Genomic DNA, 19,218 nt, shown 5'->3' with positions numbered 1-19,218 from the left:
ATAGCCCACGGCGTACAGATCTCTGCAATCCACCTACCGGGCGCCCAAAACGGCTTAGCGGATGCCCTCAGCAGGATGACTTCTTCCTCTCACGAATGGAAGCTCAATCCCGAGGTCCTCGACGGTCTGTTCCGCCTCTGGGGGCGCCCTACTCTGGATCTCTTCGCGTCTCCCCACAACGCTCAGCTACCCCGCTACGGAGCGAGGCTCCCCCCGAACTCTTTCCCCGGCTGCCTAGGGGATGCCTTTCTTCTGGACTGGTCGGCGGAGATGCTTTATCTTTTTCCACCGATTCCCCTCATACCGAAAGTTGTCGAAAAACTTCTCTCGATCTCGGTCACGGCGATTCTCATAGCTCCGGCCTGGCCCCGCCAACCGTGGTATCCAGCCCTTCTTCGCCTCTCCAGAGGATCGTTTCACCCTCTGCCTCTCTCGCCGCACCTTCTCTCACGGGAGGACGGCAAAATTCTTCACCCGGACCTTTCTTCCCTTCATCTCACTGCATGGAGGATTCTTACCTAGCCTCTCTTCCGCAGAATCTGCAAGACGTCCTGCGGGCAGCCCATAAGCCGTCTACTACCAAGGCTTATTCCTACAAACTCTCTCGCTTTCATGCCTTCCTTCGATCCCGTAACGTCGACACCTTCCCGACCTCGGTATCGGTGGTCCTCGACTTCCTCATGACTCTCGTCGAGAAGAAACTTTCTCTTGCCTCTATAAAAGCTTATCTCGCAGCTCTTTCCTGGTCTTTTCAGCGCCACGGCCAGCCATCTCTTTTTTCTCACCACCTGATCAAAACCTTTCTCCGGGGCTACAATAACATCTGCCCGCCGTCGCTACCACCTACGCCGGGCTGGAGCCTCGAACTTGTACTTTCTCAACTGTCTTCTGCTCCCTTCGAACCGCTTGCCTCGACCGATCTACGCCTGCTCTCCTGGAAGTTGGCCTTTCTGGTGGCGATCACGTCGGCACGACGGCCATCCGAGCTCGCTGCCCTCAGAGTCGACGAGCCTTATCTTCGTTTCCACCATGACCGCGCTGTTCTTCGCCCGGACATTACCTTTCTTCCTAAGGTGGTGTCAGCCTTCCACCTCAACCAGGACATTGTCTTACCAGCTTTCTTCTCTAACCCCTCCTCTCCTCTCGAGCAAAAACTGCACCTTCTCGACGTTCGGAGAGCACTTCTTTTCTACAGGGACCGTACTAAGGACATTCGTAAGTCACAAAGACTCTTTGTCGCCTATGCCCAGGACAAGTTGGGTAATCCCATCTCTTCCCAAAGACTGTCCCACTGGATCGCTCAGGCCATTGAGTTGGCCTATGAACTAGCCAAGCGACCTCCCCCTCCTTCCATCCGCCCGAGGTCGACTAGGAGCCTCTCGGCGTCGACCGCCTTCCTTAGGGGTATTCCGCTTGACTCCATATGTAAAGCGGCTATCTGGTCAAACCCTCTCACGTTTGTCTCTCACTACAGGCTGGACAGTAAGGCCCTTAAAGACTCGGCCTTTGCAAGATCAGTACTCTCATCTTGCCTCTCCTGACTCTCAGACGTTTTTTCTCTTCATATTCACCCACAGGTGACTCTCTATACCTCTCCTTCAAGTTGGACGGGGTTTTTTCCCCATACCTGCCTCTAGGGATATGTTTTTTTCCCATGATTGTATTGAGCAGTTGCTCTGTTGCTTTGTACCGCCTCGTTGGCCCTGGCGGATATGCCAAAGACCAAGATGTGTTTGTCCCTCTCCCCCTGGGAGAGCGTTTATATGCACTACGCAATTGTGTATTTTTCTCTATCATGTTTATTGAAAAATTCCTTCCATGTTATGTTCTTCTTCTATGATGCTCATGTTGCATTGCACTGGTCCTTTCGGACAATTTATTGCACTGGTCCCTTGGGACGGTTATTTTTTCTATGTCCTAATAAACATGTGTTTGGACATTCACTGATTGTCGAGTTTGCCTTGTCCCACCATCCGGGACCTTAGCGTGTTAGTCTCCATTAGTGTGCATTCACAGAGTACACGAAGAAAAAGGACAGGTTGCTCACCTGTAACCATGTTTCTTCGAGTGTACTCTGTGAATTCACACAAACCCGCCCTTCCTTCCCCTCTGGCAAACCTCTCCCTTTCTCGTTGCCTTGGCGGCGTAGGAACTGGAGAGCGGGCGCCTGGGGCTGCCTTATATGCCCCTTGGGAAGGGGGGCGTGGTTACCGCCAAAATTTGAACTTCAGCTTGGAAGAGTTTCCGTCGGAACCTGCGCAGGCGCAGCTTCTCCATTAGTGTGAATTCACAGAGTACACTCGAAGAAACATGGTTACAGGTGAGCAACCTGTCCGTAGTCAATCTTTTCAATACATTGTGATGTTTTGGTGCTAAATTCGTAAATTCAGTAATTACTACACAACATTGCTGTGTATTGAACTGCTTTTTCTGACAAATTTGTTGTCAAACATGATGTTTTGGTGTTTAATTTGTAAAACCATAATGTAATTTGATGTTTAATAGGCTTTTCCTTAATCCTTACTTATTATCCAACATATTCGCTTATCCAACGTTCTGCTGGCTCGTTTATGTTGGATAAGTGAGACTCTACTTTAATAGGATTGGCACATTCTTAGATTTTTGATACCTACAGAGTGTCCTGGAACCTCACAAAACCCCAGCAGATACCAAGAGCAAATTGTACTATAACTTCATACAAATAACTTTTAGGGTAACTATACTTAATATCAACATTGAAAAGTCAAGTGCACAGTAAATGATGCAGCGTTGAGTTTCCTGTTGTACAATAGTTGACTAGCTCTCCATCTGCTGAGTCAAAAGTGAGAAAAAATGATGTGTGTATACATGCAGAGTGAGGCCCCTTCCACACAGCTGTATAAAATCCACATTGAACTGGATTTTATGGCAGTGTGGACACAGATAATCCAGTTCAAGGCAAATATTGTGGATTATCTGCCTTGATATGGCTGTGTGGAAGGGCCCAGACTGGCTTTAGGAGGGCTCAGACTTTTGCAACTTCAGTAAAAGCACAACCAATTGCACAATTATTTTTACATTAACATATCATCCTAGCAGACTTCCAGCTCTTGCACATGCATTTTCAGCAGGCTGGATGGTTTATGTGCCTATACTCAGCTTTCTGACCATTTTTGGAATGTGGGATAAGATGAGGTGCTGGTTGACAGAATCCTCTCCCACCATCCACGTACCTGATTGGATTAACAGCTCTTTAGAAAAATCTCAACAACAGCAGGTTGATTTTAGCTATTTCATATTGAGTGTTGGTGCCACCTCTTTCTCTGGGCTAGAGAGGAAAAAATAGATTGTAGAGAAAACTGGGCTTTTGAATAGTATGAGACCCAAGTGTGTCAGAACATGACAAGTCTTTTAACATAGCGGAATTGATATTATTTGTCCTTTTAAATGTGTCTTTGTCCTTTAGTAGCTAATGAAAAAATCTTTAGCTACTGTGACATTTCTTGATAGCAAAATTTTTAAGCTTAAGACTCACAAAGAGATGACCAGCTCTGGAGGAAAAAAAATGAAAGAATTACAAGTGTGACGAATTTTGGCTTAAAACTAGAGTTTATCATGTTTACAGTATACAGTAGGGTGTTGAGGGAGTATTATATGTATATTTGTATAGTCTATTATTGTTTTATCGTTGTTGTTGTGGTCTGTTTTCTTTCTTTCTTTTTCTTTTTATGTATCTCAAAAATCCATAAATAAAAGGTTAAAAAAAACCAGTATGCCTGTGCATTAAAGCTTTGTTATTTTGTTTATGAACATGAGGAACCTCAGAGGAAAGGCAAGCATATAGACAATGGGCTATTATAGTCTTGAAAGAGTGGGAGAGTGGTATGCGTGAAAAATATTAACATTTCTCAGAATGACTGAAATGTAAAAAAGGGGGTAGAAACTGTGGATAAGTAGTTAAGCACTCCTCTTAAGTGCATCTTCACACTTCTGGTTAGATATATATATTTTTCCCTTGGGGCCATTGCAGATAATATTGGTTTCTGTTTGTCAAGTGCATTCAAATTAAGTCACTTTGAGTTATATGGTTCCAATTCACATATAAAAGAAGAAGGAAGGGAAAATGAAAATAAATTAGTATTGTTCCATAGTGGTTCATAGTGTAAAATATAGCTCAGTATATGTTTTTTTCATGGGTCAGAATTTATTTCACAATATGTTACATTTTTAAAAAAAAAGTGGAAATAGACAAGAAAGGAAAATAATAGGAACATATATCACACTGTCAATCTAAAATATTAACTCGGCAAGATGTATTCAACCAGAATCTATATCTTGATGATACCTCCTAAGAGAACATATATCTCTCAAGCAAACATTAGTACAGTTCGCCTTCCACATTTTCGGATTTGAATTTTGCAGATTTTATTATTCTCTAGGAATTTGATTATTCGTGGATTTGACTGAAATATTCTCTCTAGGAATCTGACAGAAATTGACACAGAGTCATCCTGGAGGACCTAGAAATTCCTGGCGATAACATTTCAGTCTACGAATCTACGAATAATCAAATTCCTAGAAAAAAACACCTCTCCAGGAATCTCTAGTTGCTTCAGTACCGTCAATTAGCAATTGACCATGGAGTCATACTGCTGAAACTAGATATTCCTAGAGAGGTGTTCTCTCAGATTTTTTTTAAAAGCAATTTTATTATTTGTGGGTTTTTCAGTTTTGCAAGAATACTTTGCCCTTAACCTCAGTGAATGTAGAGGGCTGACTGTAACTTAGAATCTCATTAAGAAATCTTGTGACTATTAGACCAAATCAAAACAACAACAATAATAATAACAACAATAACAACAACAACTTTATTCTTATATCCCGACCCATCTCCCCGAAGAGACTTAGGGCAGCTCACATAGGGACCAAGCCCAGCAATACACAATAAAATACAATCACATAAATACATTTCAAATATATAAACATAAAGTCATAAAACATATAATACATTAAAACATACTCAAGCGATATTTACTAGACAGGCGCAGTGAGCATATTCCACTGTGTAACAAGACTTAGACCATGTAAATAAACATTCCAGCTCCTAAGTTGCATTTCCAATAATTTCCATAACCAGCCCTTGATAAATAATTGTCTTGGGGAGAAAAATCCAAACATAACTCATTGCTTTAATGTTAAGACCAAAGGAAGACTTGAAATGGGTTTTGGAAACCCAAAAATGCCCCACATATCTGATCCACTTTAAAATGAGTTGCCACAGTTTTTGGCTAGAGGGCTGCTAAAATAAACTTTTAGGACTACATGCAGCTCCCTGGGCTGTACTTTGCACTCCTCAGATTTAAGAGAAGAGTCCATTATTTAAGAAAAACACAGGTAATATCAATTTGATTGGCATTCTTGATATTTATAAAGATAAATTACAGAGTTTATTACAATTTGTTTCCAGTTCCAAATACAAAACAAATACAGATGGAACAAAAAGCTGTTTATAGCAAATATTTTTTGTTGAATAATTGTAAAAATTGCTATGAGATAGTTTGAACTCAGCTTTCCAAATATTCTAAAACTTCTGTTGGAGGTAATAAATTGATTTTAAACGGTTAAATTACAGGCTTGTGAACTAATTTTAAATTTGGGTTCAACCACATATATAAGGAAATGAAAATTATTTCTATGACCCAACAGATTCCAAATGATATCATATGGAATTCAGCACTGATAGATAACAAATTATTTTTCAAACTGTTGCCATACAGTGGTATGGAGCATCAATTGGACTTCTTGAAGTCTACAATTGGAAGGGCAGTGGTGAGCCACCTTTCTAGAAACAGTTTTACCAGTACCATAGGCTTCATTTTATTTTGATGTTTTCATAACTACTTTGTGGGGAGAAAGAATAAGTGGGTTTCAGTAATAGCACTTGATTGGTAGTGATATTTTCCTTTTTTGTTCTACAAATAATGTCTTCTATTTCCACAATCCTGATGTATCCAAAGACCTCTCTCCTTTGTTAAGTGCTAATGTAGTATAAACCACTCTCCCCAACTTAGTGCCCTAAATATGTTTTCAACTATCGTTCTACCAGCTAACAGTAGAAAAATAGCAATTTACTGTGTTTTAAAATGTGATTTCCTTCTTTTCCAGGTAATCGAATCATTGGGGATTATTATTTATAAAGCATTGGATTATGGCTTGAAAGAGAATGAAGAACGTGAGCTAAGTCCTCCTTTGGAGCAGCTTATTGATCATATGACTAATGTGACAGAAGCAAATGGAGGCAGAGATGAAGGGTATGAGGCTCTGGATGAAGGAGAAGATGATGAGAACGAGAAAACTGTTCCAGTTATACAGTCTTACCGAGATGTCATGAAGGTACAGTACAAGCCTGGTTAGCTGATGCTGATGCTGATATTGGATGCATTGTAATTTATTGCATTAGAAACTGATTTCTTTCATATAATTTGGAACAAAAATATATTTAATACTTGAAAAGACTAAACGTTTACCTTAAAATTCACGGTGACAGGAAAATCTCAAATTAACTAGAAAAGGAGATTTTTTCTATCCTGATGTCATAAATCAAGTTTAGTCAAACAGCTGCTTCACTTTCCATAGTCCAGTGGACACAGTAATTCCGAGTTTTTCCCCTTACATTTTAATGAGAGGTTTAGAAAAGGACTGATAAAAATGTAGCTCCTGTTTGCCGGAGTGCCATCCACCCTTTCTTTCAGTTTTGTACACTGACTAAGGCACTCTTGTAATCCTCATGTTAGTTAGGATGGCATGAGAAGCTTTCTGTTATTCCAGTGGATCTTTTGGTATATGTTCCTACTCATGTTTGGCCCATATGCTTTACTTTTCTTAAAAATGAGTTCTGACTTCACCTTAATGAAGACCCATTTCTGTTATCAACCTCTTAACTGGAGGTACCTTTAATATCTTGAATGTCCAGCATTTTCTTGCCTTTTGTTTGGACGAGGGTGCATATGTCAGGTGGAGCCCTGACTGTACTGTCAAGGTCCCAGAAAAGGTCTCTCAATGCATCACAAGCAAACATGAACCATACAACTCTGCTATAAACTGGCTAAACACACAACTCTCACGCAGTTTAATGCAATGGAAGCCACTACTTGCCCAGCAGTTTCTTCACTTGGCCACACTATTATCCAGAGTGTATGCTCATTTCTGAAGAGAATAGGAAACAAAACACCTTATTCAATTCTAGAGAGACCTTGAAGAAGAAAGACAGGTTGCTTGGCTGTAAGTAATCAACTGTGGCGACTCAATCTGCCTTTCCAACCCATTGCAACTGCTGATTTTACCTGATCTCTACTAGTTCATCTTTATGAATGTTACTGCGTGTGATCTATTCTGATCTAAGCAGAAAGATAGGCGTTGTCCCCTCATGAATATTGAGGGTGAGAGATGGAGAAACCACCAAAACATTGGCCTTATTCTGGAATGTTCCCAGATGAGGTTCTGGGGGGTTCAGAATCCATCTATATTATATCTGCAACTGGTTGCTTGAAGAACCAGTAGAAAAAGAAACAACCAACAAAAATGAGATTGAGGAATGTTCTTAGTATATTTTCTCATTGAAGTAGTATATATGTGAGACCATGCTCCTGCATCTATCACAGTGGCTCATTTTTAGTCAGCCTTTTCTGACATTGTACTTTCCTTAAGTTGGACTGTACGGGAGGCTTTTGATATCCACAGGAGTATGTTTCCATAACCCTACATAAATACTAAAATCCATGCATGCTCAAGTCCCATTATATGCAATGGATAAGGAGGGCTTACTGTAACTCCCCTTATCTCTAACTATTAGCCAGACTATCTAATCCTGGGAACTGTTGTCATTCCAAAACATGTATGGTGGGAACGGTTGTCATAGAACTTAGGTAAAAAGAAATAGATGAGGGAACTATCTCCATGAAGGAACAGTGAGGGAACGTACTCATAACTCAATTTTGCATGGTGGGGACAAAAGGCAAAGGATTCCCAGGATGTCAATTTGTGTTTGAAAGGCCACAGAACACCCCTTTGTCTTTCTTTCTTGAAATTGTTCAAGAGACAAAATGTGTCTTTTTGAGTTTGAAAGGGGAGGTTGCATTTGTATCTTGTATTCTGTCTACATTGTTTTGTGACTAGTCGTTGAAAGGTAAGCCCAAGCTTAATGTGCAGGTCTGATTGTAAAAAGTCTATCTCTATGAAAACACATTTTGGAAGGGAAAATTACGTAATATTTAAAAGAGGAAAAAATGAAGATTTTAATTTGAGACCTAAGAAAATCAGAATATATACAAAACCTCATAACAGGAGAAATGGAATGATCTGAGTTATCAGGGTGAATTCAAGAACTCAGGAAAGGGGGGGAAAGATGAGACCCAAAGACACCATGCAATAGTTGGAAGTTCATTTTATATTTTATATGTTTTTGGGGTTTTTTTTCTTTTCTTTCTTTCTTTTTTTTTTTGTTTATTCAATTTTTACCCCTCTTCTTCTTCTTTTTTTCTCTTCCCCTTCTAATTCTTTTTTCTTCCCTTTTTTCCTTCCCCCCCCTCTCTTTTCCCTCAATTCTGTAATTTATTTTATTGTATGTTTTTGTCTGTGTTTATGTTGAAAGGAACACTAATAAAAAATTATTTTTTTAAAAAAGGGAGACCTCGGTGATGCAGTGGGTTAAGCCGCTGAGCTGCTGAACATGCCGACTGAAAGGTCAGCATTTTGAATCTGAGCTCCCGTTGGTAGCCCCAGCTTCTGCCCACCTAGCAAATGTGATTAGATCAATAGGTACCGCTCCGACGGGAAGATAACGGCGTTCCATGCAGTCATGCCGGCCACATGACCTTGGAGGTGTCTATGGACAATGCCGGCTCTTCACCTTAGGAATGGAGATGAACACCAACTCCCAGAGTCAGTCACAGCTAGACTTAATGTCAGTGTAAAACCTTTACCTTTTTACACTTCATTTAACTTCTAGTATGACCCTCAGTCAACTAGCTTCAGGCCTCACATTTATAGATATTGCATAGCACAGCAATGCAGGAGTAGCTTGGGGCTTATGGAATAGCTTATGTTCTACACCATGGAAGTTTCAGCTTTGAATGGAGGAGAAAAATCAAGATGAAGAAGAGGGAATATATGCCAGCGCTCCGGCTCACCTGAACGAATAGCATGGCCCGTGAATCAGAAAAGCAAGCATAACCTCTTTTAACTGAAACCTGTGTCCAGTTTTCTGGCTCCTCTAGCAGTTTTGCCTGAGAGATCTCTTTCAGATAACAAGTCAGCCACATTTGTTTTCTTCCTGCTACTATTTCTCTGAATTTATTTCTAGAGCTTGCCAGACAAATGGGTCCTCTAGATCTCAGCCACCCTTTCTAAAACTTCTGCTGGCATTTTAGAGGTTCATTTTTAAAGGTTTTTTTTTTTTGGCATACGGTACAGAAGGAGTTTTGTGTTGCTTTCTTGTTGCCAGCATTCTCATTCATATTCCCTCCCCCCTCCCTCCCTCTCTTTCAACGTGTGTGTGAAAGAGAGAGAGAGAGAGAGAGAGAGAGAGAGAGAGTGTATACACACACACACACATATATACATACACATGTATAGGGTTCCAGGAATCCTGTTTAAGAAAGCCTGGTCTAATCTAAGGGACTCAGGATGTGCCCAAAGGTCCAGTCTCATGGGGCTGCTGTTTCTGCTAGTGTATCGGGGAAGGGTGGGGGGATGCAGTGCCGTGAGAGTCTGGTTCATATCTTTCATTCTATCAGAATTTCAAATCTTGCCAATAAAGGAGAGCTTCCATCACTTCCTGAAGCCTCTCAATGGGTGGATTAACAGTTAACTTTAAAACTGTGTTTCTGAAAGCAAGGTCAGGTTGAAAGGGAGATGGCTCATAAATTTTTAACCAGTTCAGATCCATACATCATTTCCTGTACAAGGCTTATGGAAATGTTATTCCTTATGGAATATCTAATAGGTTCGATTTTACCAGAGTTACCTCCCTTCTCTCTCTGCATGATTTAAAAGCCAACAGCACTTCTCACAAATTTGCTATAGGTCCCAAAAGGATGCAATTAATCACTAAAACATGTATTTATTAGCATGCTTGACAAATAGAACTTTACAATTCATTTACTAAATTAAACATTTTGGCTTCTACATTCCTCAGTTGCTTAAAAGTGAACTTGTAGCCACAGTGGCAGGTTAGAACATTCAATCGTTAATATCTTTTAAGTGGATGGTGTATTATCCTCTAGGATGAGACAGGTATTATTCAAGTTTTTGGTTTACCGATTCAGAAATATTACTTTTGTCTCAAACGACTTGAGTGAGGTAACACTTCATTTCCAAGCAGAAGAGAGGCTGTGATGTTCTAAGTTTAAATGTTTGACCACTGGTTGCTTAATTTGCTAGTCAGGATTGCAGATTATGTATATATACCACATAAATATAATTTCTCTACATTTTTGGGACCAACATAGATGTTATAAATTGTTCAGATTAGTTAGTTTTGTTGACCTAAATGGAAATAATTTTCAAATCAGTTTTATTACTGTAGAAACATTAGCAGGTAGCTTTTCAGTTGTTAAAAAAAGCGACAAACCATACATGCTAATTAAGCGATCAAAGACTACACTTGCATTCCAGAATAGCCCTGCACAGTTGAGGGTTTTCATTACCATTTGTGCTTCCACTGTTCCAGCAGCTGGTATGGCAGATTTAGAAAGGAAATTGTAGTGTTGCAGTTTTGTGGGTTACTGCTTGAATTCTTCTGCCAGCCATATGGATTTCCAAGGTTCATTTTATAAAGGTTGCTGTTTGGCACTGCTGACAGAAAATAAGCAAATTACACCCCTCATCCCTAAATTTTGATTATGCTTTGAATGTTGGGTTTGTTTCTTAGGGGGCAGCTCAATCTCTCTGTCAGTGAATGAAATTTAATCCATGAACTGGATTACAATTCATTGTAAATAACTGAGAGCTAAACAAGATTAATAGCATCATTTTTTTAAAATTACATTTGCCCTCTTTATGTATCAAAGTCCAGATGGGGAACTAAACTATCCCAGCCCACTTTCATTATTTTAAAAGTAATGCGTAATACAACTAAAAAAAGCAGAAATTGTTCAAAAATCAAATGTCCTTTCTGTTTTAAGAATTAACTAGCTGTGCCCAGCCACACGTTGCTGTGGCTTAGTCTGGTGGTGTTGGTCAGTCTACATTAGGTTGTATTTATGCTGTGACCTCCACCCTTCTTTATACTCACATTAGTAGTAGTATTTGAAGTCTGTTACCTTCTTCAATTTTTGTGTTGATTGATAATTGCTTGAGATCCCTGTTGTCTATGGTTTGTTGTTAGTTGTAATGTCTGATTCTGCTGAGTGCGGTTTATATTTTTATTGTGGTACAATAGTCTTTTTTTTGTTTTGCCTGTGTAGGTGTTTATTATTATTGTTGTTGTAGTGGTCATGAAGGTTGGATAAGTTAGATGATACTGTATTGTTTTTTGGAGGCCCAGTGTAGCACTGACTGGCCTCTCAGCCTCAGTGCCTGGCTGTTTCTTGCCTGTGATGGTGTTGATTCTTATTGTTGTTGTTGTTGTCATTGTTATTATTGTAATTGTTTTTTTGGAGGCCAAGTGTGAATGTAGGGATTGGGGAGGTGGATGAGTTGTGTTGTCAAATTTTGTATTTGTTATAGTCACAATGCGTTGTTGTGAGTTTTGTGGGTCCGGATTGTGGTTTTGTGGTGTGGTTGTGTTGTTACAATCGGGAGGGAATGCTTTTGCGTTGTGTTGCCAAGGTTCGTATTTCTGGGGCATTTAGTTGTGCTGTTATAGCCATGATGCGTTGTTGTGAGTTTTGTGGGTCCAGTGTGGTTTTGTGGTGTGGTTGTGTTGTTACAACTGGGAGGCAAGGCTTTTGCATTGTTTTGCCAAGTTTTGTATTTCTGGGGTGTTTAGTTGTGTTGTTATAGTCATGATGCGTTGTTGTGAGTTTTGTGGGTCCGGATTGTGGTTTTGTGTTGTGGTTGTGTTCTTACAACTGGGAGGCAAGGCTTTTGTGTTGTTTTGTCAAATTTTGTATTTCTGGGGCGTTTAGTTGTGTTGTTATAGTCACGATGCGTTGTTGTGAGTTTTGTGGGTCCGGATTGTGGTTTTGTGGTGTGGTTGTGTTGTTACAACCGGGAGAAAAGGCTTTTGTGTTGTGTTGTCAAGTTTTGTATTTCTGGGGCGTTTAGTTGTGTGCCAAGTTTCGTATTTCTGGGGTGTTTAGTTGTGTTGTTATAGTCACGATGCATTGTTGTGAGTTTTGTGGGTCCAGATTGTGGTTTTGTGGTGTGGTTGTATTGTTACAACTGGGAGGCAAGGTTTTTGCGTTGTGTTGTCAAGTTTTATATTTCTGGGGCGTTTAGTTGTGTGCCAAGTTTCGTATTTCTAGGGCAATTAGTTGTGTTGTTATAGTCACGATGTGTTGTTGTGAGTTTTATGGGTCCGGATTGTGGTTTTGTGGTGTGGTTGTGTTGTTACAACCTGGAGTGAAGGCTTTTGCGTTGTGTTGCCAAGTTTCATATTTCTGGGGCATTTAGTTGTGTTGTTATAGTCACAATGCGTTGTTGTGAGTTTTGTGGGTCCTGTGTGGTTTTGTGGTGTGGTTGTGTTGTTACAACTGGGAGGCAAGGCTTTTGCATTGTGTTGCCAAGTTTTGTATTTCTGGGGCGTTTAGTTGTGTTGTTATCGCATGATGCGTTGTTGTGAGTTTTGTGGGTCTGGATTGTGGTTTTGTGGTGTGGTTGTGTTGTTGTAACCTGGAGGCAAGCCTTTTGCATTGTGTTGCCAAATTTCGTATTTCTGGGATGTTTAGTTTTGTTATAGTCACTGCGCAAACAACTTTATCATTTTATATATATAGATAAAATGCATAACTAATGTAAAATCTGAATCTCATAGCCATTTTGCAAGTTAATTTAGTAGCCAAAATGATTTGTACATCACACTGTGGGGACCTTTTGTGAATTTTGTGAAGTTATAGAGATAAATACACTTTAAGATAAAATATGTGTTGTATTCCTCTGATGCAGAGATTAAAATTAGATTGATCTTTCAGAATTTTAGATTATATGAATCTTTACTAATTCAGATATTGCAAGTGGATGTTGTGTGAGCTCTAAACCCCCTGATGTTCTTGTCTGAGCAAGTCATAATTTCCTGTGATGTGTGAATGGCATCTTGAGGTTGCAGTGGATTTTAAACTTCAGTTGTAGGACAATTATGGATTGTTTTAAGGAAGAAAGAATATGCACACGTGATATCTATTCCTGGTAATCAGACCATGCTTTGATAGAACTAGGCCTGTATTTTAGCAATTCAGACTTTACATTATGGAAAGTATAGAGAATTTACCATATATACTTGAGTATAACCTGTTTTTCAGCCCTTTTGTAGGGCTGAAAAAGTCTCCCTCGGCTTATACTTGAGTGAGGATCCTAGCCGGCTTATATTCGGGTTGGCCTATATTTGGGTCAGCTTATATTCGATTATATAGGTAATCAGAGTTGGACAGTCTTATCTTATTAAAGTCTTATTATTATCTTAAATTACAGTTAGTTACCTTGATTAGCATTGAATGGCCTTGGAGCTCCCAAGCCTGGCTGCTTCCTGCCTGAGGGAATCCTTTGTTGGGAGGTGTTAGCTGGGCTTGATGTTTTCCTGTCTGGAATTCCCCTGTCTTCTGAGTGTTATTTCGTGTCCCGATTGTAGAAATTATATTGTACCTGAGGGTATTTCATCTAGGGGAAATCTTGGTTGGCTAGGTTGAAGAGCAGTGAGTAGTCTCAGTGCAGCAGGTATGAATGTTGAAATTGGTTCCCTTGATTAGCATTGAATGGCCTTGCAGCTCCCAAGCCTGCCTGCTTCCTGCCTGAGGGAATCCTTTGTTGGGAGGTGTTAGCTGGGCTTGATGTTTTCCTGTCTGGAATTCCCCTGTCTTCTGAGTGTTATTTAAGTGTCCTGATTTTAGAGATTATATTGTTCTGTATTCTTATTAGACCACAGTAATGATTACATATTATATGTATATTCTTATATTCTTCCTATATTATCTGGTTAGAACAGGATGGAGGAAAGTTGCGGCCCCCAAAAGGGGCGAAGGCAAGGCGAGGGCTGGTGGGGGGGTGGGGGGAGGAAAGCCGCAACCCCCAAAAGTGGTGAAGGCAAGGCAGGGGCCGTGGGGAGGGGAGGAAAGCTGTGGTCCCCAAAAGCTCCCATCCCTCCCTCGAAGTTTTGTGTGGTCCGCAGTTTGTGAGGGGATGTTGCTCTCCTGTGCCGTCCTGTTTCCCCTGGTGAGGGCCGCCATTTCCCACACACCTTGCTCGTGAAGTGTGACGTCCCCTCTTCAGGTGCGGCAGTTTCCCTGCTGTTGTTCCATCTTCAGCGACCAGGAGGGGGGAGCTGTGGAGCCCAAAAGTGGCGAGGAGAGAAGAGGAGGAGAGCCAGGAGAGGTGCCTGGGAGGCTTGAGCCCATGTCGGGCCCGCGCAGCGCCCTGCAGGCCTGGTGCCAGTACGAGGGCTACCCCGGCGTCGAGGTCCAGGACCTCAGCAGCTCCTTCGCGACGGGGTCGCCTTCTGCGCCATCCTCCACCGCCACCGGCCCAACTTGCTGTGAGTAGACTTGCCACTCTAGGCCTCCACGGAATTCCCGGGCTCGCCTAGGCGGAGCGGCTGGCTCTGGGGGCTGGCCCTTTCCTACTCCTGGTGCGTGGTGGCTTGGGGCTGTTCTCCAAGATGGCGGCATCGGGGGTGGGAAAAGGTGTGCGCGCAGGTGCGGCCGTTGAGGGGTGGGATGGGGTTGTTCTGTCTGTGCGCAGGCTTTTGGCGCAGCTGCAGATGGTTTGTTGCCATTTTGGGGGGGTTACCCCCCTTTTAGGTTCCTGCTGGGTTTTTTTTGTTGTACGAACCTAGCGGCAAGGTCCTTGGATGGTGCTGGCAAGTTTGGTGTTTCTGGGATGTGTGGTTTTGTTGCTTACCTCACGGCCCCCAGTTTTTTACTCTTTTATATATACCCTGTTTCCCCGAAAATAAGACAGGGTCTTATATTAATTTTTGCTCCCAAAGATGCACTAGGTCTTATTTTCAGGGGATGTCTTATTTTTCCATGAAGAAGAGCTCACATTTATTGTTGAACAACAAAATGAACATTTATTATATACTGTAAAGTAGTTGTCATCACAAACCAGCATAACCAGACAAACTGTGAATCCTATCAAGAATTTATTGTTACTACCATTATTTACATGTACAACAATCTATGGTACCTCTTGCAGTTTAGGTTTCACAAGGTTTCCACGCTGATTTCTCTCTATTCTAGTTTCAATGTAGTCATATATATATATAAAAGGATAAAGTTGCGGGCGCAGTGACTATAACAACAAAACTAAACATCCCAGAAATACGAAACTTGGCAACACAATGCAAAAGCCTTGCCTCCCGGTTACAACAACACAACCACACCACAAAACCACAATCCGGACCCACAACACTCACAACAACACATCATGACTATAACAACACAACTAAACGCCCTAGAAATACAAAACTTGGCAACACAACGCAAAAGCCTTGCCTCCCGGTTGTAACAACACAATCACACCACAAAACCACACTGGACCCACAAAACTCACAAAACTCACAACAATGCATCGTAACTATAACAACACAACTAAACACCCCAGAAATACGAAACTTGGCGACACAACGCAAAAGCCTTCCCTCCCGATTGTAACAACACAACCACACCACAAAACCACAATCCGGACCCACAAAACTCACAACAACGCATTGTGACTATAACAACACAACTAAACGCCCCAGAAATATGAAACCTGGCACACAACTAAATGCCCCAGAAATACAAAACTTGACAACACAATGCAAAAGCCTTGCCTCCTGGTTGTAACAACACAACCACACCACAAAACCACAATCTGGACCCACAAAACTCGCAACAAAGCATCGTGACTATAACAACACAAGTAAACGCCCCAGAAATACGAAACTTGGCACACAACTAAATGCCCCAGAAATACAAAACTTGACAACACAACGCAAAAGCCTTGCCTCCTGGTTGTAACAACACAACCACACCACAAAACCACAATCCGGACCCACAAAACTCACAACAACGCATCGTGACTATAACAACACAACTAAACGCCCCAGAAATACAAAATTTGACAAAACAACGCAAAAGCCTTGCCTCCCAGTTGTAAGAACACAACCACACCACAAAACCACAATCCAGACCCACAAACTTCAGAACAACGCATCATGACTATAACAACACAACTAAACGCCCCAAAAATACGAAACTTGGCAAAACAACGCAAAAGCCTTGCCTCCTGGTTGTAACAACACAATCACACCACAAAATACAATCCGGACCCAAAAACTCACAACAATGCATCGTGACTATAACACCACAACTAAACACCCCAGAAATACGAAACTTGGCACACAACTAAACGCCCCAGAAATACAAAACTTGACAACACAAAGCAAAAGCCTTGCCTCCCGGTTGTAACAACACAACCAAACCACAAAACCACAATCTGGACCCACAAAACTCACAACAACGCATCGTGACTATAACAACACAACTAAACGCCCCAGAAATACGAAACTTGGCGACACAACGCAAAAGCCTTCCCTCCCGGTTGTAACAACACAACCACACCACAAAATACAATCCGGACCCATAAAACTCACAATAATGCATTATGACTATAACAACACAACTAAACGCCCCAGAAATACAAAATTTGACAAAACAAGGCAAAAGCCTTGCCTCCCGGTTGTAACAACACAATCACACCACAAAACCACAATCCAGACCCACAAAATTCACAACAACGCATCATGACTATAACAACGCAACTAAACGCCCCAGAAATACGAAACTTGGCGACACAACGCAAAAGCCTTCCCTCCCGGTTGTAACAACACAACCACACCACAAAACCACAATCCGGACCCATAAAACTCACAATAATGCATCGTGACTATAACAACACAACTAAACGCCCCAGAAATACGAAACTTGGCACACAACTAAATGCCCCAGAAATACAAAACTTGACAACACAATGCAAAAGCCTTGCCTCCTGGTTGTAACAACACAACCACACCACAAAACCACAATCTGGACCCACAAAACTCACAACAAAGCATCATGACTATAGCAACACAACTAAACGCCCCAGAAATACGAAACTTGGCACACAACTAAACGCCCCAGAAATACAAAACTTGACAACACAACGCAAAAGCCTTGCCTCCCGGTTGTAACAACACAACCAAACCACAAAACCACAATCTGGACCCACAAAACTCACAACAACGCATCGTGACTATAACAACACAACTAAACGCCCTAGAAATACAAAATTTGACAACACAACGCAAAAGCCTTGCCTCCCAGTTGTAAGAACACAACCACACCACAAAACCACAATCTAGACCCAGAAAACACACAACAACGCATCGTGACTATAACAACACAACTAAACGCCCCAGAAATACAAAATTTGACAAAACAACGCAAAAGCCTTACCTCCCGATTGTAACAACACAATCACACCACAAAACCACAATCCAGACCCACAAAATTCACAACAATGCATCATGACTATAACAACACAACTAAACGCCCCAGAAATACGAAACTTGGCAAAACAACGCAAAAGCCTTGCCTCCTGGTTGTAACAACACAATCACACCACAAAATACAATCCGGACCCAAAAACTCACAACAATGCATCGTGACTATAACACCACAACTAAACACCCCAGAAATACGAAACTTGGCACACAACTAAACGCCCCAGAAATTCAAAACTTGACAACACAACGCAAAAGCCTTGCCTCCCGGTTGTAACAACACAACCAAACCACAAAACCACAATCTGGACCCACAAAACTCACAACAACACATCGTGACTATAACAACACAACTAAACGCCCTAGAAATACAAAATTTGACAACACAACGCAAAAGCCTTGCCTCCCAATTGTAAGAACACAACCACACCACAAAACCACAATCCAGACACAGAAAACACACAACAACGCATCGTGACTATAACAACACAACTAAACACCCCAGGAATACAAAATTTGACAAAACAACGCAAAAGCCTTACCTCCCGATTGTAACAACACAATCACACCACAAAACCCCAATCTGGACCCAAAAAACTCACAACAACGCATTGTGACTATAACAACACAACTAAACGTGGCTTTTTCGATGTGCCTTCGGGGAGTAAATGTTATATACCTCTTGATTACTCCCCTTGGATTCTATCCTTTGGACTGTCTGGACTGTTCCGTCTTATACCCCTGTTCTCTTTATTTATATGCCTCTCTCTCCCGAGTTTTTAATTAAATGTTCATGTGGCCCGCCCTGTCTGCTCTGATTTGCGTTGTAATGTATATGATTATTTTTGTACTATTATATTGTGTTATGATATATTGTTTTATTTTGTTATATTGTATCGTGTCTGGGCATGGCCCCATGTAAGCCGCCCCGAGTCCCCATTGGGGAGATGGTGGCGGGTTATAAATAAAGTTTTATTATTATTATTATTATTAAACCGGATGGCCATCTGTCTGAGAGGTTTGGGTGGGTTCTTCCTCCATGACAAAAAGAAAGAAAGGGGTTGGACTGCATACAAACTACAAATTCCAGCATTCCATGGCATGGAGCCCATGCATTTCAATTAGAGCCCTCTTCCTTCTCCCTTTCCCCGCCATCCAACTCATTGACCCAGTTCCATTGCTCCGCAGGCAGGAAAGGCTGGTACGGATAGAACGAAGGAAGGAGGGAGGGAAGCGAAGCGAAGGAACGCCAAGGACAAGAGCCCTCCTTCTCTGCCTGGAAGGCCAAGAGCAAAAGGGAGAGAAAGACCATTGATCCGGTTATATTTACCCTCCTTTCTGACCAGTGTGTTCTTATCAGCGAGCTCAGGATCGGAGCAGAGAAAGGGAACAGCATAGGAATAAAGGAAACAAGGAGACCACCCACTCTATCTATCCATCCACTCATCTATCCATCCACTCACCCACTAATAATAAAGACCTACACAGGCAAGAATCAGCCATGCACTGAGTCTACAAGGCCATTCAGTGCTCATCCACCTCCCCAATCTCTACATTCA

General features: G+C 41.6%; 1 protein-coding gene across 4 annotated transcripts in view; it reads left to right on the top strand.

The window, feature by feature from the left end:
• Positions 1 to 19,218, top strand: part of spire1 (spire type actin nucleation factor 1) — a 131,585-nt gene that overhangs the window by 53,252 nt on the left and 59,115 nt on the right. For all 4 annotated transcript variants that reach the window (XM_062980541.1, XM_062980542.1, XM_062980544.1 and 1 more), the window contains exon 3: positions 6,145 to 6,372. In XM_062980541.1, coding sequence (XP_062836611.1) covers positions 6,145 to 6,372 — 228 coding nt within the window. The remainder of the gene's footprint in view (positions 1 to 6,144; positions 6,373 to 19,218) is intronic.

This window comes from Anolis carolinensis, chromosome 4 (genome assembly GCF_035594765.1).
Source record: "Anolis carolinensis isolate JA03-04 chromosome 4, rAnoCar3.1.pri, whole genome shotgun sequence".
Classification (NCBI taxonomy): Eukaryota; Metazoa; Chordata; class Lepidosauria; order Squamata; family Dactyloidae; genus Anolis; species Anolis carolinensis.
Note: the sequence above shows the minus strand (reverse complement) of the source record. Positions and strands in the feature narration are given on the sequence as shown.